The sequence below is a fragment of the Hydra viridissima genome, unplaced genomic scaffold (assembly GCF_058129835.1).
Source record: "Hydra viridissima isolate aposymbiotic clone 2 unplaced genomic scaffold, HvirCarnegie_v1 scaffold_11, whole genome shotgun sequence".
In the NCBI taxonomy this organism is placed as follows: domain Eukaryota; kingdom Metazoa; phylum Cnidaria; class Hydrozoa; order Anthoathecata; family Hydridae; genus Hydra; species Hydra viridissima.
Genome location: NW_028324310.1, coordinates 9,992,487 through 10,014,761, shown reverse-complemented (window position 1 = coordinate 10,014,761; position 22,275 = coordinate 9,992,487). Strand labels below are relative to the sequence as shown.

At 28.6% G+C, this 22,275-nt stretch overlaps 3 protein-coding genes across 4 annotated transcripts; all 3 read right to left on the bottom strand.

Annotated features, from left to right (window-relative positions):
* Positions 1-383: 383 nt before the first annotated feature.
* On the bottom strand, positions 384-2,757 carry LOC149882100 (uncharacterized). Of its 2 annotated transcripts, none has more exons than XM_090067164.1 (2): positions 2,148-2,757; positions 384-1,321 (listed from the first exon to the last, which is right to left on the bottom strand). In XM_090067164.1, the coding sequence occupies exons 1-2, from the start codon at positions 2,610-2,612 to the stop codon at positions 566-568; spliced, it is 1,221 nt and encodes a 406-aa protein (XP_089923290.1). In that variant the 5' UTR covers positions 2,613-2,757; the 3' UTR covers positions 384-565. The 2 variants fall into 2 exon arrangements, with proteins under 2 accessions (XP_089923290.1, XP_089923291.1); XM_090067165.1 differs by lacking the exon at positions 2,148-2,757 and adding an exon at positions 1,834-1,974.
* Positions 2,758-4,776: 2,019 nt separating this feature from the next.
* On the bottom strand, positions 4,777-8,939 carry LOC145191295 (THO complex subunit 6 homolog). Its single transcript, XM_080068360.2, has 4 exons — positions 8,613-8,939; positions 6,546-6,775; positions 6,306-6,456; positions 4,777-5,335 (listed from the first exon to the last, which is right to left on the bottom strand). Exons 1-4 carry the CDS (start codon positions 8,895-8,897, stop codon positions 5,012-5,014), a joined length of 990 nt encoding a protein of 329 aa, XP_079924486.2. The 5' UTR covers positions 8,898-8,939; the 3' UTR covers positions 4,777-5,011.
* Positions 8,940-9,324: 385 nt separating this feature from the next.
* LOC145191296 (JNK1/MAPK8-associated membrane protein-like) lies at positions 9,325-10,736 on the bottom strand. Its single transcript, XM_080068361.2, has one exon. The coding sequence runs from the start codon at positions 10,705-10,707 to the stop codon at positions 9,760-9,762; it is 948 nt and encodes a 315-aa protein (XP_079924487.2). The 5' UTR covers positions 10,708-10,736; the 3' UTR covers positions 9,325-9,759.
* Positions 10,737-22,275: the final 11,539 nt, after the last annotated feature.

The window sequence follows — 22,275 nt, the reverse complement described above, 5'->3', positions numbered from 1 at the left end:
TACAAATTATTTGAATGGTTAGTGAAACACTTTAGTCAAAGTTCGTTGGGGAAAATTTTTCTCGTTTATTGAAGACACTTTAAACGTGATCTTTCACTCATCTTAGCCAGCCTTTACACGACACCAAAGTGAACTGAACCCGATTTAGAAAGGTTAAAAACCTGTTTTTATTCATTTTTTTGCGTGAAATTGGAAGAAAGATGCTCAATTGCAATCTAGTTCTGAAAGAAGCCTGGAACAGAAAATACTTTCTTAATTCCTTTTTGGCTATAAATGTTTAAATGTTTTCTTATATCATCTACATTTAGTTTCAACATACTCAATTCGTATACTAAAATTCAATATTTTAATTTTGTAAATCAAATAGAAAAAAAAAAGGGCCGTTTAGAAAAACTTATATTTTTCAAAACTTTATATATTTTTTGTCTTGATACAAGTATACTTCGTTCTGTTAAGTAATCTTACTTCAAAATAACATCATTGTTATTATGTATGTTTTAGCATCATTAAGAATGTAGTAGAGAAAATCTCATATATATTTGTAGAATTCCAGCACAGAACATATTCAGCATTCATTAATTTCATTTGTTCGTTTCTGAACGATACTCTCAACCTGATTGCGAATCTCGAGCACTTGTTTCTTTAGGATTTCGATAAACGGTGCATCGCTACTTTCTCCCAATCTTTCTTGACGAAGTTTGTTTAAAAGCAAACCGTAAAGCGCAATGTTCTTCGAGCGAATATAATCTAAATACTCTTCTTCTCTTAGCGACAAGGCTTTTAGAACGTCTCCAGTGTTTTTGTTTTTATTAGGGTACAAATAGAGAATCAACAAATATTTCCCAAGCTGGTTTGTTAACCCCAATACCGAAGAAACTATTCCAATAACGATGAAAAACCATAACAAAATCAAAGCGTAATGATATAGAATATGTGCAGAAAACTCACAAACTATCCTGTATTTATTTGAACTAGATTCTTTCATATCCGAGGATAATGTTTGGACGTCGCACAACCCAAAGCTTGGAAGCAACATCTCACCTGCTCGAAATGACTTTCTGAACTTAGAATAATCAAACATTTCAGAATTGCCCTTGAGTGTCCAGGACAACCAATAGCTCGCGTATTTCAGATATTTTCGGTCAAGGGTATGGTCAATTAGAAGAAATGTCCCTACATTTGCAAGAATATATGCGATCTTGACGAAAACGTTTCCAAAAACTTTGAAGGACATGCGTAAGGGAGTATTTAGTTTTATGTTAAAGTAAGTATTGGATATCTCTTCATAAGATTGAATCTTAATTGCATTCTTCAGTGTAATCTGAAATAAAGATTTCTAAAATAAAGTCTGCAATTGTGATAAATTTTTTAAAAAATGATGATAATAACTTTAAAGACAACATTGAATAAAAATTTTTAGCAAAAGAAATTTTTAAAAAATTTTATTGATTTCTTAGAGATTGTACACCTTTTTTTTTAACAATAAAATCAAATTAAGTTGTTAAAGAAGAAATTTTTAATTTATGTCAAATTTCTGAGATTTAATTTTAAATTTTGATCAGAATCTCTAATTGCTTTGCAATAAAAAAATCAAATAGATAATATATAGGTTTGGGAAACTAAACAAAGTATTCATTGAACTAATATACATACATACATACATACATACATACATACATACATACATACATACATACATACATACATACATACATACATACATACAAACATACATACATACATACATACATACATACATACATACATACATACATACATACATACATACATACATACATACATACATACATACATACATACATATATCTGTACCTCGGAGGGATACAACACTATGTCCATTTTTTTCCATATTGACTTTATTACAGAGTTAAAATCAGCTTTTCTCATATTTCTTAGAGGAATAGAGCACTATGTTCAAAACCAGTTAGAACCGGATATAGCATGTTTTAAAACAACACCAAGTCCTGTGCCAATAACACTTTTTGTTGAAAAAAAGTTTAAAACTCCTCTCCTGTAAAGTTGTGAAAATGGACATAGTGTTGCATCCCTCCGAGGTACAGATATATATATATGTATATATGGGGCTTCTTTTTGAGATAATTAAATTTTACTATTTGCATACTTACCAAGTCTGCGTTTACAATCTTAAAAGCGATGTGGGGGATAAAATACAAAAATATTAAGGATGCCATGAAAAAGGGAAACCATTGATACTGAATATAATAAAACTTCATCATTTGAATGCAATTTTTGGTTTTTCCTGTTTCACATAGATTTCCGCCACTTGTCATACCATTTTCTTTAATGAGTTCAGGAATGCCGTAGTACGGCGTCATTCTAGATGTCATGTTCTGGTAAATGTAAAAACCATTAATCCAACACACATCAGTTATAAACTGACGTGATAAAAAAAGTTTTTGGGGTATAATGCATGTAAACTTTTCGAAGTACCAATTCACACCAACTAATAACGAGAAAAAAAACAATATCTTTGGCATAAATACGCGGCTATATTGGTCAAAAATACTGTCGTGTCTTGCTTTAGTTTTTATTGACAATACGCGTCTCATATCTTCCATTATTAAATCCATTTTTTTCTTTTTTTTTTTCAGATTTATTTTAGCTGAAGTTGAGCGAAATACTTTTATTCAACACTGATTAGTTAAAGCAAAGAAAACTATGAAGCTCAAAAGAGTCAGAAGTTTCAACCGCAAGAAAATTATATTTATCGGTTGGATAAAGAGCTGGAAAACTTTTGAAGTTCATATTGATATTGCTTTAAAAGGGTGTTATAAACCCGTATAAGGTCACGATCACAGATGATTAAAATCTAGAGCTGTTTGTTTGGATTTATCTTTATAACTATCAGCATCTTGCAAAATTAAAATATTAAAAAAAAAAAAGAAAAGAATTCTTAATCTTTAAATTCAAATATTTTTTCTAAATGAGCAATAGTTCTAACGTTATTTCTAACAAAACAATTTTTCTTAAGTAAATAAAATATCATTGTATTTAAATTTTTTAAAAGGCCATAAGGTTCAGGGCTACGTTGCGATGTTCTTAAACTAAGCGAAGCAAACAGATGAAATGAAAATGTCTGAAAATGTTTTTTGTAAAAACATATCAGTTTTATTTTCAGAAAAAATTACTTCGAAATAAAGTTTATTTAACAAGTAAATTTTAAAATTTTCCGGGTTTAAAAGCCACCATTTTTTTTTTAAAGATCTTTTCCATTATTCATACATCCTTGAAATTCTAATAACAAATTTCTTCATAATTATTCTTCGAATTGATTTTTTTTTATTGTAATCATTATTGACTTTTTTTTTAAACTAATTTTAAGTAAAAAATTCTAGAGATTCTTAAACTACTTTCTGTTTTAGAAGATTAAACTTTTTCAACTTTTGCAAGTTTCAAATACAATTAATTATAGTATAATCTCGATTAGACCAAACAACTGATAAAACGAATAAATCTCGATTAAACAAACTAAACTTTAATTTAACTAAAACTAATAATTGAAACTAACCTTGTATTCTTCGGAATCAATAAAATATTGAAAAAGATCACTAAGACCCTGATATTAACTTTTTTTACGGTAAAGATTAGATATACCATATTTTAATATTTGAAAGTTTGAGCTGATTTGCCAAAAAATTGGTGTTCCGACAAATTCATCCACACACTTTCATATTTTTTAATATCAGCTAATTTTCTATGAAAAAATATATATATATACGTAACAGCAAACACGCATACAGCAACAACATACAAAGGGGGAGGTGAACTATCACTTACAATCAAACTATATTTAAGATGAATAAATATTTGGATATCTGATGTCGATAGTAAGGCTTCAACATTTAAAATTCGAAAAATTCCACGTGGTATGGACTACCTAAAGTTGATATTTGCGCAAACTAACATTTCATTGTGAAATTTATTGTATCAATGAGTTAAATGGTTTAAAAGCTAATATCTAAAATGTTATAACATAAAAAATAATAATAGAAGTTCTTAGTGATGAACACTACCATACAAACTATCTAAAGATAAAATGGGGAGTTTCTGGAAGTCCCATTCTTGATCCCTTTTAATTCTTTCTTATCTTTTTATGTGACCGACTGGGAGAAAAGGTACCAAAAGTGTAAGATGGACTAAATAGTGCCAATGTGTTCGCTTTAGTCATTAGCATTATTGTAAAAAAATTTCAATGATATTACTGCAAATTCTGGAGATGTTAAATTTACAAATAATACTATTCAAATATGCATTTATGGTACCTTTTCTATATTATGACTTTTTGTTGATAAATAATTAGTGATAAAAAAAAAAATCTAAAAAATTGCGCAAAACATACTTCTGTGCTCATACAGAGCGAAAACATCAAGAATAAAAATAGCTAAAATTTGACCTCAACTTCTATTCTACTGCACTAATGGTACCTTATTCCCAGCCGGTCACATATACTTATTACCTTTCAAATGTTTTCGATTCCTCAATAATGTTTGCACATAATACAAGTTTGTCCTACGTCTATCGGAAGCCTTTTGGAGACTCAAAATGTTGAACTTAAAAAACTGGTAAAAATTAAGAGAAATGTTAGTCATAAAATGTAAAACTTAGTAGATTTTTGGATATTGAACCCAAAAATCGTACTTAGAAATCAGAACAGTCAAATTTTCGCAGTCATTATTTAGTTCTACAGGAGTAAGCACCAAACATCGCAGTCATTAAGTAGGCATAAAAACAAAATTTTTGAAAAACTTAAAAATCCTCTTTTAATAACGTATTTTAACATATAAAGCTGACACGTAACTCAAAGTTAAATCCGTTATAATAGCAAAATAGTTCACAGTTTTTTTATTTATTTTTGAATGAAGTTTGGGATTTTATGAACTCGAATTAGCAATTTCATTTTTTCCCACTATTTTTCGATGACAAATGGCCTTAGTTACTTTATTATAAAATGATTCGCTGTATATCGTCTTCAACTTTTAAATGTAAGTGAAAATGACTTATATTCAAAGTTAGTGCTTATATCTATGTTATAAGAGCTGCCAGCGATAGAAAGTACACGGTTGAGCTTTCGATTTATCTCAAGAGAGTATACAGAATCAGGAGTGCAGGGAAACGTTGAGCGCAACTCGCCATTCATAGACCACTTAGATACAACTGGTTCAGTCCCTGCAATAAGAATATAGTCATCTTCAAACTTTGAAACTTGAGCACATGAATTTGGAGTAGGTAGAACAGCTGTAGCAGTTTTTGATCGCAGATGCCATACCGATGAATGAGCAGCTCCTCCACACACCTAAAAAGATAAACGAAATCAAAATATTCTTTATTTTAAAATAGAAGACAGATTATCTGAAATTGCTGGAATAAGCTTCAAACTGACATGATTTTAGGAATGACAATTAAGGTATGTTTCTTGTTTTCTCAACAAACAAACCTCTTATCCTCTTTTCAAAACACTCAAAACTTTTTTTTAAGTTAAAACTCAAAATCAAAGACATCTTCACTCAATTGAGAGTTTCTTCTCCTGTCTTAAAGTAATGGAGTCCACCTAGGCTAGTTCATGGAGCCTAGCCTTAGACAGTGCTAGTTAGAATGTCAGCATTAAAATATTGGTACCAGGATTAATTATTTTATTCAGGATGGTAATCATAGTGGTCTTTAGATTTTTCTTAACCAAATGCATGCATCCTTTTGTATCATTTTAGATTTTTAATAGAATGAAACTTCTTGAGTTTCCATACAAAGCTTTAAAGAAAATAAAAAATCTTTATCATTTTCGAATTTGTTGTGTGAAACCAAAATTTAAAACTGGAAGTTATCATTAATTTATTTGTATTTTACCATTGCTTACCCAGAGACTAACAGGGAAATAGGTTTTCTTTTAAATAGATGGTTAGAATGATCTAGAACATACCAGAAATCTCCAACCCCATCTAGAATGGTGTGGAAGATTGAACTTCCTGAAAATTCGGTAATAAGATCTGGAATATGAACAATTTTTATAAAACAAAACAAAACAGAAAAACTAGTAAAAGCATGTTTAAATTTTCTAAAATTCTTTAACTCTGTATTAATTTCAGCAAAAAAATTTGTCAAAACTCATAACTAAATGTTTGTCTGGATACAAATAGTTATGGGGTTTAATTTTATATGAATATGTAGAGATACATATACTTATTTAAATACCTATTTAGTATAGAAATGAAGTTTGAAATTAAATATTAAATACCTTAATAACTTATAAAAAGACTAACTACACTTACCATCCACTCTTCTGTTTGGTCTACATCAAAACAAGCAACCCAATGCCCCACTGTTTCTCTACTAGCTGTCTCAAGAGTACTTGGATTTATTTGTTCCACAAACTTGTAGGATCTTGCATCCCAAAACTTCACAAACCCATCTTCACCACCACTGTAAATTGTAAAAAAGGATCAAGAGCTAATATTTATGCAAACAAAATTTCAGTCTTTTTTTACCTAAAAAAAGATGTAACTAGTTACCTTACTATTTGATGGCTTCTTCCTAGATATCCAACAGCATGAATAAAGTCTGAATGTCCTTTTATTGCTTTCAAAAGGTCTCGTGTTTCTATGTTGTAGACATAAAGATTGCTATCACCGCAACCTGCAATTAAAGTGTTGTTCGCTTCATTAACTGCAAGTGAATTGGTTTCTGGAATATCAAATGGGTTGCTGCTAGGTGGATGAATAGACCAAGCTGGTTTAGGTGACTAAAAAAGTGGCATTCACGGTTTATTCCTCATTACGTACTGTTACTATGCACCATTGCTAAGACACAAAAGTTTCCAACATGTGCATATAAGCATCTAAATTCTTACAGAAAATCAAACTAGTATCTAACAAACAACTTAAGTTTTAATTTTGGAATCATTCTTTTTCAAAGTAAAAACATTCAAAAACCCATTTTAGAACAATTAGGACTCTTTAGAAATAGGCATCAATACTTTTTTTTCCATTAACAACAAATAATAACAAATAAAGTGCAAATTAATAAAGCAAATCTCAACTAATTTATATATTTAGTTTTTGCCACAACATAATTTTTTACTGCTTTAAACCCATAAAAGTACTGGTAACTACAAAAAGTTTGATTTATCTGAAAAGATTGTTATAGAACTTTGTACTTTATTCATTATTAACAAAAAAAAAAACCAAATGCCAATGCTTACTTTAAAACCTCAAGCTAGTGAATATTTCAATTCTGTAATGAAGTTTAAAATGCAAAAAAATTAGTTTTTGATAATAAAGCATTGATATAAGTGCTATTTAGGTAAAATAAATTAGAAATAAATTAAATATATACTAAGAATAAATAAAATAATGCAAGGCATCATCTTAAGTTAAAATTCATGCAACATTAGTTTTTGCGCACCGCTAATTGAGTTTTTTTAGATTAAAATTTGCTAACATTTTTGAAAAATATTAGAAAAGACTGTTATCTTTTTCTATATTAATTCACCTTATATTAGTTTATAGTCACAACAAAATTAATTTTACTTAATTTTTTTTAATAATGAATTGAAGTAACAATTTTTGCTGATTGCATAGCTTAAAATGTCTAAATACTTCATTATAACTCATTATATGTGTAGGGCAACACCCAAACTAGCTTTCTGAAATTTTTTCAAAAAACAATTTTTCATTTTTAAGACTTAGCCCATACACATGGATGAACTTACTGCTTGGGAGTTTTTTGGAAAAATTTGTCAATAGAAAAATTTTTAAAATACAATAACTAGCCATTTAAGTTGTTTAGAAAAAAATTTAATTCAATCTTTTTATTTGAGCTACTTTTTTTTTTCTGTGTAGGAAAAGTTTGAAAGAGTATCTCACTTTGGCTATGCATGCCAAAAGTTTAGTACAGATAGAAAAGTCTGTTAAACCAATTTTTCTTAAAGAAGCTTATTTTACATTTTATTACTTCATCTCTGCATACAACATATTACATGAGTGCTATTAACAAAAATCAAACTCCTCTCTTTTTTTTCTCCTTGTTTCCAACTACACATTATCAACATAAGACAACAAAAGGTATCAATAACCAAATACAGGGATTTTTCTAACTTTACTTTGCAAATTTAAAACGCACAAATTTAGGGACAAAATATGTGCTATGCAAATTTAAAAGCACCTTTGATATAAAAATAGTAAATATATAAAAAAAATAGTAAATATATAGCATCATGATATAAAAATAGCATAATACTGAACAAATCTATACAAGATATAATATCAATAAAAAAGCTTAGAAATAAGTTTCAGGATGTAACAGACAAAAACTTTTTAAATTATGTTATCTAATTAAACAAATTATATGTTAAAATTAAAAAAGTTATGTCAAGGAAATACTTTACAGCAACCTTTACAAAGTTCTCTTAGATCACCTAAGAATACATACTAAAAGATTTAAATGCTACTTTTAAAAGCTTTTGATTTTTACTGATAAAATACTTTGTGCGCTCATCATAGATTATGCTTTGTTACAAGTAACAAAAACTGTTTCTTGAGTTGTTTTGTTTTCAATATTTACTAAATCAAAATGAATACCTTTTCATGAATCAGATCCTTCCAGACCCATGCATGAATTTCTGTTGAACCTCCACTAATTAAATATCTGCCAGTTGTGATAAAGCAATAAATGTAACTTTCATGAGCTTGAAAGCAATGCATAGGTATTTTACACTTAAGTGATGCAGTTGCCGACAAAGCATCTGTAATGTTAAAGACAGCTATTTTTCCATAATTATTACCAGTAACTAAGTAGTTTCCGCAAGGTGAAAACTGCTGAGCAAATACTGTGGAATACAATTCTTTTCGTGTGAGTGATAACATAATTCAACTCTATATTTAAAGGGCAATCAAAAACTAATGTTTTAAAACCAATAACACTTTTTTTTTTCAAAATTTCAAATAATTATCATAATTATTTGAAGTAATAATTATTAATCATTTCAAATAATTATCTATTTAAAAATGTCTGATCTATATTGCATTTAGTAATGAATCTAAATAGGCTTGAAAAATTATGAAACTGATGCAAAATATATCACTTGATAATGTCTACTTAGTATAGATGCAGATCTTATCTAATAACTCATATTGTTTATAAAATAGCAAGCAAAATTTTCTCATAAGTCTTCAATCAAGGAATAAAACACTTAAATGCAAAAGACTGAAATAACTTAGATCTAAAACATACACCAACAAAAAATGCTCTTAAAACAAAGAATAATACTTGTTAAGAACAGAAGTTTATGTCTAATCAAGAGAAACAATAAGAAAATTGCAATAAAATCTTTGGAATAGAAGCTACATGTATAAACAAATTTCATAGGTTTTTTGAGACAACTATTTGATACAAAAAAGAGCTGCACAATAAATGAAAGGAACTCTATTTCATTGCATATAAAATCTACAATTAAAAAATAGACTAATGTTTCCAAACATATCATGCATCAATAACAGAAGTAGAAACAAGAGGTTAATATAAACAAAACAAAAAAAAAAGAATTTTTTTTTTACTATAAACATTAACCCACTAGTAATTTGCTTTACAACTTTCAAAAATCAATTTTTTTTTTATAAATTATTTTGATTACAGAGGTAAACAATTGCTGTTGTTATTAACAGCATATACTATGAACTTGTAGAATTTAAATATAAAACTAGACAAAAAATTTAGAAAACATTTTTATCATAAAGTTCTATAATTATCAGGTTTTGTAAATGGCCTGGTAAGAATATAAAAACAAAATGGTAAAAACACTAACAACAAGCTAACTCCATCACGAAGTGGAGATTTCATTTCTGTTATAGAAACTATTCCATAGCCATGAGCTATGCTGAACAGAAACAATATTCCAATACTTCTTAAAGTTTTTAGTTTATTGTAGAACCCGCTATTAATTACACTAAGAAATACAGCCGTTCCAATAGATGAAAAACTGAGAACTAAGTAGGGGTAGACATAAAAAATAACTCCTGCAAAGCATGTGTGTACAGCACAGACAATTGGTAAAATGTATAAACCAGCGTACAATGATTTAATATTGTTTTTTGAAAATTTCCTCATTGTTATCCCTCGAAAAATAATCATGGTCAGCAAACAAAACGCAAGGTACACATATACTGAGGTATAAAGTGGGTAGACAGCTTCTTGAGTGCAGTGTATTTTCTTGCTAAAATTCTCAGTAGGATTGTAAAATACGGTGTACCAGTCTTTAATTGAAATAACATTGCATGAATTCAATGCAAAACTACCACGTGGTTCAAATACCAAGACCATACCAATAAAAGAAACAATAGATTCAGTAAGAGCTAAACCATGAAAACGCCAAACCATACTTGTATGGTAAACATCGATAGAAAAAAAGTGTAATGTACATACACTTAAAGCCATAAAACCTAAATACAACCAACTATAAAAATCTAAACTTTTATCACATTTTTTACAGAAATATTGATTGCTTCGGTATCCTCGAGCACAAGCTGAGCATGGAAGAGAACAGTTTGAAAAGTTTTTATCCATTGTTCGCCCACAATAAAGGCCAGGACACATGCCACATTTAGTATCTCCTTCAATTGTTATAAATAAGGAAACCATTGACACTATCATTATGTTCATTAAAGACTTAAACTGCATTACTGTTGTACATTTCTTCAATTCTAAATATATATATATATATATATATATATATATATATATATATATATATATATATATATATATATATATATATATATAAAATAAATAGCTAGATATATACATTAGTTTTACAGTTAATAATACTGTATATATCTACCTCTCCCATACAGATATACATTATAAGAAGTTGTTTTACTATAATAAATAGGGATGTTTAAACAATCTGTAGTTGTTAAAACCATTTTATGATCGTTGGATTTAACAATAAAAATTTAAGTAACAATTTACTAAATTAGCTAATAGCTTGTTATTTTCATTTCTAGGGAAAATAGTAAATAATAACTAGCTAGATTAAAATTGGTTAATATAATACACACTGGAGATAAAATTTGAGCTTGAGATAAGTTAAAATTATGTTATTCAACTTTAGGCTTTTGTCAATAGAAATTTCGTATCGAGCTGAATTGGTTGATTACTTGATTACTTGTTCATTAAATGATAAACGCAATTTATAAATCCCTTATGATTGCATAATTTGATGAGTTCGTTATGAGAGAATAGTATATTTTTCATGATAAAAAACATTCAAGTGAAATGAACACTTTTCATCTCGGTCATGGAATAATGCGAGATAATTATTTTTAAAACTATGTTCAGGAAAGCGCTTATGTAGCTAAATTGGAATAATATCTATTCTCCTTGCTTTTTTTTTTTTTTTTTTTTTTTTTAAACTATTAATAGTTTATCTGGCTAATATTATCTGCCTACCATCTCTTTTTATACTTGATAATGACGGAGATGAAGAATAAAATTTGCTTATGTTTCTCATGATGAAGGAGAAGAGTTACAAGCAAATGATAACTAATAATAACTGGCTTTTTTTAGTAGTAAGTAGTTTTTAATGAAGATTCCTCCTTAAACAAGATCAAAAAAGACTGTTTTAAAGCCGTGTGAGATCGGCGAAACCGAGGAAGTTGCTATCTTTGGCCATAAGTGTAAGGAGCAAAAACGAAATCGGAGAAACAATATTATCTTATAATCTCGGTCTTGTCACATTTCACTTTCAGAAGCTTTAAAATATTTGGTATTGTAGAAAATTTTAGAAATTCATTTTTTAATTTATTAGTCTTTTAGATATTTTTTTTTTTTAAGCTGCAATAATACAGGTGTTTCACTGTCATTTTTTTGTTGCCAATTAACATTTCACCTTGTTTATGTTAATTCTTACATTAGAATAAAATGATACTATAAGGGTAGAAATAATTTTTCTTTAGGTTAAAATTACAAAACAAGTTTGAATATAAATTTTTATGAAGATGAAGATAGCTGTTATCTCCGCAAATTTTAAATCTTCATTTAATTAAAAGTATAGCTATGATACTTTCATGAACTATTAAAGATTCATTCAACTTAAACACTGGGTAACAATCATTTGGCGAGATTTTCTTACTAGTAATTTGATAAGAATACTTTATTTGATTCTTTGTATCTCTATGTGGCTAATTAACAACAGTTTTTTTAAAAGGTCGTTGGGGAAAAAATAAAAATAAAAAACGAAAGAGAAGTTTGATTTGAACAAAAAAGAAGGAAAGGAAATGAAAGGAAATCTCACTTTAAAAAAAAGCAACAAACAAGCAAAAAAAAAAAAAAAAACGCAGTAAAAAAATTTATCCCATAAAGTTAAAAAAAGTAAAATTCCCCATAATATACTGCGGACACATATTAGGAGAAAGTGGGGGTCGGGGTGGGGTGGCCAACTGTAGCCTATTTGGGGCTCCCAAGAATTATATTCAAGAATTACAAAGAGACTTTCATAAAAGGTTTCTCCTCCTAAATAAATTCTAATTTCAATTATAAAATTCCACTATTGAAATTTAATTTTGCAGAAACTTTTTGTTTCTAAAAGTTTTAAAAGAGAAACTTATAAAGTTGTAGAAAAACCAACATTTTAAAATTTTTTTCATCTTTTTATAGGAACGCACTAAAAACTATTATTTAAATCTGTTGACTCATTTGTTGTTAACCAGCTGTTTAACCTTTTGTTTCAGCAGTATTTTCAACATGGAAAAAAAGAAGAAAAAAAAAGAAAAAAAGAAAAAGAATATCGTGCAGTGATCGAATTCTTCGTTTTGGAAGGTTTATCTGCTACTGAGATGTTAATCCGTAATAGGATTAAAGAATCTGCTCTTTATTCTCAATTGTTCATAAATGGACTGTAGAATCTAATCGAGGTTGTACAAGCATTAAAGACTTCCAAAAACTGCAACGTTATAAGTTTTTTTAGAAATAAAACGAGTAGTGTACTCTAAAAATTTAGCATACAGTTTACCGTAAAATATACCGTAAAGTATACCATATAAACTAAAATTTATACTTAATGATTTTTTGGCGAAACCGTAATACAAGTTTGTAAAGAAGTTTTAACGATTTCTATTGTTACAAGATTTAAAACATGTTTTTTTATTCGATTTCTTTGTTTGTGCGTTTTATTATAATATTTAATGTTACATAACAAACTTATTTTTATTAACCATTGGTATAGCTGTGTTCATCGGTAAGTCATTAAGCATCTGTTGGCCGGTGACCCTGGTTCATTTCTTTAATGTGCTATTGCTTTTTTTTTTTTTGCTTTTAACATAGATTTAAAATTTTTTTTTGACGGAGAGAGTGGGCACAAACGGACAATATAACAAAACTCTGCATAGTAATCCAATGATAATTTTTCCGTTATCGCACACTTAAAAAAACATTTGTTTTTCCAAAAGATATTACAATTTATTTTAATTAAATTTACTTATTCATAGTTTCTGAAGATTTAATATATTTTTGATCCTTTAGATTAATATTACAAGGGTAGCGAGTTTCTCCTTTAAGTCCATCTTCTCACAATACCTCTTACAGCTTTTGTTAGACCAAAAACAGCTCAACAGTGGTTTTAGAAACCGGCTGCATGTTTGAATCTAATAAAAAGTTTTCGTAGAATGCTCATTTGAGGGCAAGGTCCCTGAGGTATAACTCTTTTTATAAAGAAATATATTGCAAAATATAAGATCCCCGCATCACTCTAAACTCACACAAGACTTTGATCCTTGGATTTGCTTTATTTCCGAACAAATAAGTTTTTTTGCTTTTTTTGTAGAACTTAGCTCTTTAAAATAAACTCTAATTTTTTCAAATAATTTTGAGTAAAATAACAAAGAAAACAGAGTTAAAAAGAAATATAAATAATAAAAAAATACTAAAGTAAACAAAAACATATATTAATCTTTTACACAAAGTTTCAATAACATTTTTCTATGATGTAAATTATAGATTTTTTAAACTTATCATTAGTAATTAAGTAAAGATTTTTATAAATCAACTAGAGTGAAATCAACAGAAACATCATCTTCATCATTCTCATGATCACTATTATCAAGCATTATATCAGCGATTCACTTCCTTTTCATGGAGTGTGCCATTTAAATACATAAGAACTAAGCCAATAGCTTTGTCTTTTGCAAGCCGGTTTCTATGCTTTAAATGTTTAAAATTATATAAACTCCATATTTATTTACTGAAGCTTGAGAAGTCAGAATAGTAAAGACTAATCAACCTTTGCTAAGTTTGGAACCTAAGAAAACTTTGCTAAATTTGGAAATTTACTTGCACCCTTAATTCCTCACCAGATATCAGGATCCATTAATTCATTTTGAGTTGTTAAAAAATCTGGTGTTAGATTTGCACATTGTCTCTGAAAAGATTTCATTTCATTTTTTGAAGTTTGATAATTGTAAAATCCTCTTGCTTCAACTATGTACTTTGAAAATAACTAAAGAACCATAACAAGATCACTTTTACAGGACAGAGAAGGTTCAGTATACACATTTCTACCACCATGATTTCATGGATCAAGAGAATATGCAAATCTCATGGATGGTGTGTGAATAAGTTCCATCAAAGTAAAACAAGAGCTTTCAAAACATTTGCTCCATATTTGCATTAAAATAATAATAACTCCTATATAAACTTCCAAAAGTAGATAACTATCTGATTCCAGTTTATCTACTAGTTTTAGTATTAATGGTTTCATAAAATTAATAATGTTGACAGTCTTCCCAAAAATTTTTTTCTTGTATGTTTATATCCTTCTGATTTTTTTTTGGATATATATGAGAAGACACCTGTGTGGACTAAATTCATAGAACTAATTTTTTTTTCAAGATTACAGGCTACTCGTGATAATGCTTGCATTTTCTTCAAATTATTTTCTTGTTTAGTACAATTATATGAATTTGATCAACAAGAAATATTCTTCGCTTAAGAAATGCTATCAGTTTTTCAGACTTTTCTAAAAAATTCATAAATTCAGGAAGAAGGCAAATATCTTTTAATAAATGATTGCATAGGCAGCACAACCATTACAAAACATTTTCAGATTTTATATATATATATATATATATATATATATATATATATATATATATATATATATATATATATGTAATATCCCATGCAGTTCTCAGGTGTCAGTTGCAATTCTTGTAACTTTTTCAACGTCAAGCTCAAGAACTACATTTTGCAATATTAATGTCAGTTTTTTGCTCTTGACCAGTAGTAGGCTAAGATTTGTAAGCAATTGGTTTCATGGCCCTATTTTCAACATGAATTGAATCTTTATATAAAAACTAATGCATTTACTAGATGCAGGTTTATATGCAGGTCTAAGGTTAACATGACATTACTTCCAAACAGAAGAATCGGTTGATGCAAAATGTACTCCTGTATGGAAAAATATCCTTGCATATGATTTCTCTATCTTTTTGATGTTATCTTTGTTTATAGTGTCAAAGTATGAATTTAGCGTAGTTCTTTTAGCAGGCTGCCCAGATTATCTAAAAACCAAATGTTCAGAGGTTTGAGAGGTCATATTATCATTTCCTTTTGTTTAAACTAGAACACTCTAAACTTTTCTTTTTTTTCTTTTTGAAGTACAACTTTATCTCACCAGACAATTTTTCACATCCCCTTAAATGCTACACCCATCTCAATGTCGAGCATGCTGTTATTTGTTTATTGCAATATTTGCAATAAGTTTTTCTTGTTGAACCTTTTCCAAAAAAAAGAGATATGCTTGTAAATTTGATTAGACTTAAAATATTTTACTTAAATGCAAGAGTAAACATATGTATAACCATTATTAATAATGTTAATAGTTTAATTCAGATCACAAAAATACATTGAATATATATATATTAAAAAAAACACAAAAAAAAAAACAACCCAAATTACCAGTTATAAACAGTTAAGAGCAGCACAAACAGCGTGGTAAAAAAATAATAGTTAAGCAAATTAAAGCTTTTACTAAATAAATCCAAAAAACATTAAAAAAATAAATTCAAAAAAAAAAAAAAACACTTTAAACATGATAAATCATATAATATATATTGTATAGTTATTTAGTTCATTAAGATAATAATTAAATTATCAAGTATTTCCAAAATAAATGTAAACAGGTATACTGATCTGTTTACTAACTTTTAGTATGCTAAATATACGGCAAAGTACCGGGTATTTAAAATTGAAATGTGACATTTTTTGAGATGTTCTAATTTAATAAAAATTGCAGGTAAACAATTATGAAATCTACTTTATTTCTTATTACTTCTACTACAACTAAAAAGTTTATAAATTGGTATGTTTAATTAATTCCAAATGGAAAAAAAAATTAAAAGTATTCAATTTGTGGAGAAAATTGAATTAGCCTCATTAACGTTATATACAAAAAATAAAGAAAATATTTTGTTTTTACGCTCATTTAGTATTTAGTATTGCTTCCTGAATTTTTAATGACTTTAAATATTTCATTCCAAGCTTCTATGATACGAGTTTTCAGCTCCAAGGTGCATTCAAATTGCTTACCATTTTCATAAACCTTTCTAGAAAGTATTCCCCAAAGATTTTCAATTGGGTTAAGATCTGGACTACGTGCGGGCCATTCCATTACGTGAATATTTTTTTCTCTAAACCAAGCTTTTGTAAGCTTTGAATTATGGATAGTAGCATTATCTTGTTGGAAAGTGAAAGTTTCACCCATCAATTCCTCACCATGTTCAAGTAAACTTATTTCTAATAAGTCAATGTAGTCCTGTGAATTCATTTTTGTTGAAATCCATGCCAGTGGAAGTTTTCCGGCAAAGGAAAAAGCCCCCCAAACCATAACATTTCCACCCCCAAAGTTACGACTCATCAGAGTTTCTTTCTCTTTTCGAAGATCGTGCCAGTAATATTGATAGCCATCAGGACCATCTAGATTGAACTTTTTTTCATCACTAAAGAGAACTTGATGCCACTCTTCTTGCCAAGACATGTGTTCTTTCGCAAATTGTAATCTAACTTTTTTATGACGAGCAGTAAGTTTTGGTTTTGGTTTACGCTTTTTCCAAACTGTGTTTGGATCTTCATGTAAGATTTGTCTCACACGTTTAACAGATACAGGTAATTGTAAATCAGCACGAATTTGAGATGCAGTCATGTGCTGAGCAGCAGCACAACGTACAATAACTCGTTTAGTACGATTATCAATTTTACGTTGGCCACCACTTCCCTTATAAGCTCCATAATTAACGCCAATCTTGAAGTAATTGCTAACCACTTTTGGAGATCTTTTAATTTTCTTTCCAATTTCCCGATTAGATAAGCCTGTATCTTTGTATGCTTTGATTACTGCTAATTCTTCATTCGTTAAACGCTTACCACGTCCCATTTCAAATTAAGGTATCAAAAACCAAATGTAAAAAACTTTATGAGCACTGATTTCACAGTCTTTGTTTAACTTACAAATAATAATAAAAAACTAACTCACAAATACGTATCACCAGATTAAAATATACAAGTAAACTGAAAATAATTATTGATGAGGCTAATTCTATTTGCTACCGCAAATATCAAGTATTATACATTTTATGGTTTTATCAAATGTACCGCAATTTAATTATGCTATATTATAATCTAAAAAGTTGTTGTTTGTAACAGTAATTATATGTGTGTGGATACAAAAGTTGTACCGCACAAACTTGTTTACAGATTTACAAAATATTGGATCAGCACATGGTGAGGCTAATTCTATTTTCTCCGCTGCACTATGCATCGCTAAGCGGAAATAGGATTTTGTACATATTTTTTAGTGATTTTTCATATTTAAACTTTTTAAGTTTTTTCTTTTTGCATTCAATTTTTAATTCTCTATAAAAAAAAAATCATTTTTAGTTTTTTTAAACTTTTGACATCTTAAGGGTTTTTTTAAGGTTTTAAAAAACTCGCTTTTTTGTTAAAATCCTTTCAAAATATATGATAAGTGTAGAATTTCTATACTATTTTTATGCGAAATTAAAATAATAATGTATTTAATTGAATGTAAAACAAGAAATAGAAAAAAAAGGTTTTTGAATAGCATTTTTTTGCTGATTTTTTGATTTCTTAAACATTGATTAATTTAAGCATGTGGTCACAGAGGTCGCCTCGTTTTTTTTAAATAAAATATAGCTACTGCAAATCAACTTTACTGCCATGCAAAAAAATTGAGGCGACCTCTGTGACCTCATGCTTTAAAATCATTTTTACTACTGTGAGTTTTATTAAAAACCGACTAAATTCTGTGAAGTAAATGAAAATTCCGAAGTTCAATAACATACGGTAAGTTTTTGATTCAGTTTTACCTTGCGATGGTTTTTATAAATTATCAAAATGGCTTGATTCACTCATCGTCAACTTTTAACACATACATTTCCAGAGCAGGTGAAATATTCAGAAACTGAAGTAAAATATAGTCTCTTCAATATGCTCAAACATTCAGTTTCTAGAGAGTTTGAGTATCTTTTGGAGTATGAATATAATTCTATTAAAGTTTTAGCACAGGAGGAACGTGATAACATGTTATTTGCAAAGTGGGTGGTGATGGTCAGAGTGACCAATCTGAGTTTCAGAATGCAGTAACTATGAAGAAAGGTGTGGATGATTACACTGTGTATAGTAAAGTGTTTGTACTGTTGGAGATTAGAAGTGGAAAAAAGATACTATGGAAAAATTGTAATCCAAATAGTCCAGATGCAACCCGTCATCTTATGTTTTGTTTTTCCAAAGAGACTGCTAGTTTTATTCAAGAAAAGTTTGAACATTTACAAAATGAAATTTTGTCTTTAGAGAATATTAAAAGTAAACTTATACTTCATGACAATACTTTTGTTATAAATTCAAGTTTGTCAACTATTTATACCACAATGAATGATGGTAAAACACTTAATGCTGTGGTATCAAAAATGCTTTAAAAAATATTGCATCTCAGTGCTGTCATGTATGTCAAGCAAGTCCTAAGGAGTTTAATTTGGAAACCATTTGGAATAAAGATAAAAATGCAGACAAAAATATATTGAAACTTGGAATATATTGAAATCTTCAATTGTGGATATTCAGCATGGAGTTAGTTTTTTTTTAATACTGCTTGCAAACTTCCAGCAGTGAAACAAGGAAGAAAAATAGCAGCAAAAAATGGCCAAGAATTTATTGAAAACAAAAAAAAAACTCCAGCACTTATTCAAAATACAATTAAAAATAAGGGTATCTTTTGTCAGGAAGGGAAGTTGTACATCCAACACTGGCAATGTTGCACGAAAATTCTTTAATAATCCATCTGTGACTGGAAGAATACCACTATGATGAAATTATTTAGGGACCTGCTCATTGATATGAATAGTACAACAGCAAGACCGGATGTGAAAATTTTCAAGCAGAAATCTGAATGTCTGTTTGGTCTCATTTCTAATGATCAGTTTTTAAAAACCATTCCAATGTCACAGTCTTTGCATAGAATGGTAGTTCATGGTGTTTCTTTTATTAAATATTTTAAGTATCCAATAGGTTCTTTGTCTGAGAGTGCCATTGAAGCCAGGAACAAAGCCAACAAAACTGCATGAGTACGTCATGCACGTTTAACTTCTTTTGCTGAAAATACTAGGGATACAGCTAATTATTTATTTATGACATCTGATATGTACCTATACTGTAAGAAAAACAAAATGCAAGAGGTATTAAGGCTATACTGCAAGAAGATTAAGCTGATAACTGTTCTTAAGGTAAATATTGGAGAAAGCTATGTATATCTTAAATTTAAATATTTAATGTTATCGTTTAATTTTATTAATGATACATTTTAGGTGCTGGTGGTAGCCAATCTGATATTTTTGAGATCTTTTCACATAATCAACACAGCATGTTTTTTTATGCTTGAAAAAAAAAACAAAAAACTAATTGTTAGAAAAGTTGAAGCATAAGAATCCCAAACTTTTATGTTTGAGGAAAAGTTGCATCAATTGGCCTCAAATTGACTCAATTTTGCCATGTTTTTGTTTTCCTCAAAGATGTGTCTAAAGTCCTATTTCTACTTAGTGATGCATAGTGCAATTCTTGAAGGCTTGTTGTAGATATTAAATTTGCTCCACATAAAGATTGCTGAGACATGTTTAGAATGAAAATTTTAATTATATTTCAATTATATACATTTATTACAGTGAATACAGTTTTTTCTTGAATGTAAAATTGTTAAAATTAGAATTTGATAGATAAATTCTATAATAAATAGTTTATATCTTAAACTATACTATTTTTTACAATAACAAAACTTTTTAAAATTTTAGTGTTTGTTGTTAAATAATTTTAGGAAGTCAAAGAGTAATGGTTCATATTAAGAAAAGAAATCAAGGAAGCATCATTAAACCATGCAGCTGTAATTGATAAGCAACTTTTAAAAAAAGGCTATTCTCATAGCCACATATTGTTAAAAACCTATTTTAGCATCAGAACCTTGATTCTGCATTTGAGGGGAATGGAACTTCTGAGTATTTATTTCACTTTTATTTATAATAAAATATTTCTGCTATTTCCTTTTTTATTTAACATGAAAATATAAGTTGGAGACTAAAAACGCCTGTAACCCCTAAAAAAGATAAATTGATATATCAGATTTAGAGTTTAAAATATCAAAAACTATCGGTTTTATATCTTTTTAATCAAAAATCGAATTAGTCCGGATAAACCAACTAAAAAACCGGAATGAAACCGGTTTTAAAAAAGACCGGACTTTTTTTTATAAATATATGTATAAACAAACAATATCTCATAATTGATGCTTTGTTAAAAAAATTACTTCAAAATGTTAAATAGTTCTCTAGTTATAAGGCTATTTCCTTTTTTTTCTATCAGCGCGACGCATAGTGCGCTGTATCAAGTCAAACTTGATGGAGCCGAAAAAAAATAAAACCCGCTTAAAACATCTCCGTTTCGCAAAAAATCAAAGATCAATATGCCCTACAACTACAAATTATACAATTACAAAAATAAAAATACAACTACAAAAAAATTGGCTGCCCAAGCTGTCCCGAAAAACAAATTGCAGATTTAAAAATGTCTCGTTATACTCAAAATACTATTTCATAAACTTATAACGGATTAAATGATCATTATGTAGGAAGTTAGGTAGTAAATTAGGTATTTCAACTTCATAAAAATTTAGCTTCATAAAGTTTCCTTTTTAGTTTAATTTTAAAACTGGAAAGTACCAGTTCAAAATAACTAAATCATGCAACCTAGCAAGACGAGAAATAATCGATTATTACGACAGAAATAATACTAATTTTGAAAATGCTAGAGCTGTAATCAACCATATGAGTCAAAATTAGTTTGCATGAAGACTCAGCGGAGACTCTAATCAGCGATATAAAGTATTTGGAATGGAACTAGAGAGCTGAGTAGCAGAAGATGTCAGAACCAAGAACAGATTTCAGCCTCATAAAAAAGATTGGCTTGATCGCTAAGCACTTAAAATGGAAAAATTTATTCAAACTTCTGGTATAAATAGTAATAGAAGAGACCTACTAAAGATTTTTCTTAAGCAAGTAATAGAACTAGATGAAGAACTGCAAATGATTCTGTACACCCAACAAAAGATTTAATGGAAATTGTACTATTAGGAGCAAAGAGAACGGCATTCAATAATAACGACAGAATGAAACTAATTAGCAATATCATAAAAGAGTTAAAGCTGAAATAGAAGCTGGAGTGGCTGAGTTAAGACAAAGTCTAAAAGCACTACCAAATGAAAAGACAGTTTTGTGGATTTAGATTTCATAATGACCATAATCGATGGAAAGTCTTAACTTACATCACCAACAAGAAATCTATTCAGAATCGTTCAATCTGCGGAAATTGTTCAATCTTTGCAAAATTGTTCAATCTGCGGAGCCAAGCCGAATGAAATGAGTAGCATAAAAAATTTAAATAACTTTTAACCTTGTGAAGGTTTTAAGTTTTTTAACTTCTAATGTATTTATATCACCACTTCATGCTTGGATCCGGTTTTTTGAATGAAATCAAAACTTCGAGAGTAACTAAAAAATTCAAGGCGAAGTACATTAAGAGGAAAAAGTTGATTAAAATCGATGACGCATTTGGATTCAAGGTGGACATGCTAAGATCTGAAGAAGCAAAAAACCAGCACGACAAGCAATGTCTGTAGCAAATCGTTTTTAAATC

Bases quoted from the DNA above. Each gene is read 5' to 3' on its own strand.
- LOC149882100 (XM_090067164.1), bottom strand. From the start codon at position 2,612: ATGGATTTAATAATGGAAGATATGAGACGCGTATTGTCAATAAAAACT. The intron at 1,322-2,147 runs GTAAGTATGCAA...TCTTTATTTCAG, and splicing joins AGATTGTAAACGCAGACTTG to ATTACACTGAAGAATGCAAT.
- LOC145191295 (XM_080068360.2), bottom strand. From the start codon at position 8,897: ATGTTATCACTCACACGAAAAGAATTGTATTCCACAGTATTTGCTCAG. The intron at 6,776-8,612 runs GTATTCATTTTG...CCACTTTTTTAG, and splicing joins AGGATCTGATTCATGAAAAG to TCACCTAAACCAGCTTGGTC. The intron at 5,336-6,305 runs GTAAGTGTAGTT...TTATCTTTTTAG, and splicing joins ACCAAACAGAAGAGTGGATG to GTGTGTGGAGGAGCTGCTCA.
- LOC145191296 (XM_080068361.2), bottom strand. From the start codon at position 10,707: ATGCAGTTTAAGTCTTTAATGAACATAATGATAGTGTCAATGGTTTCC.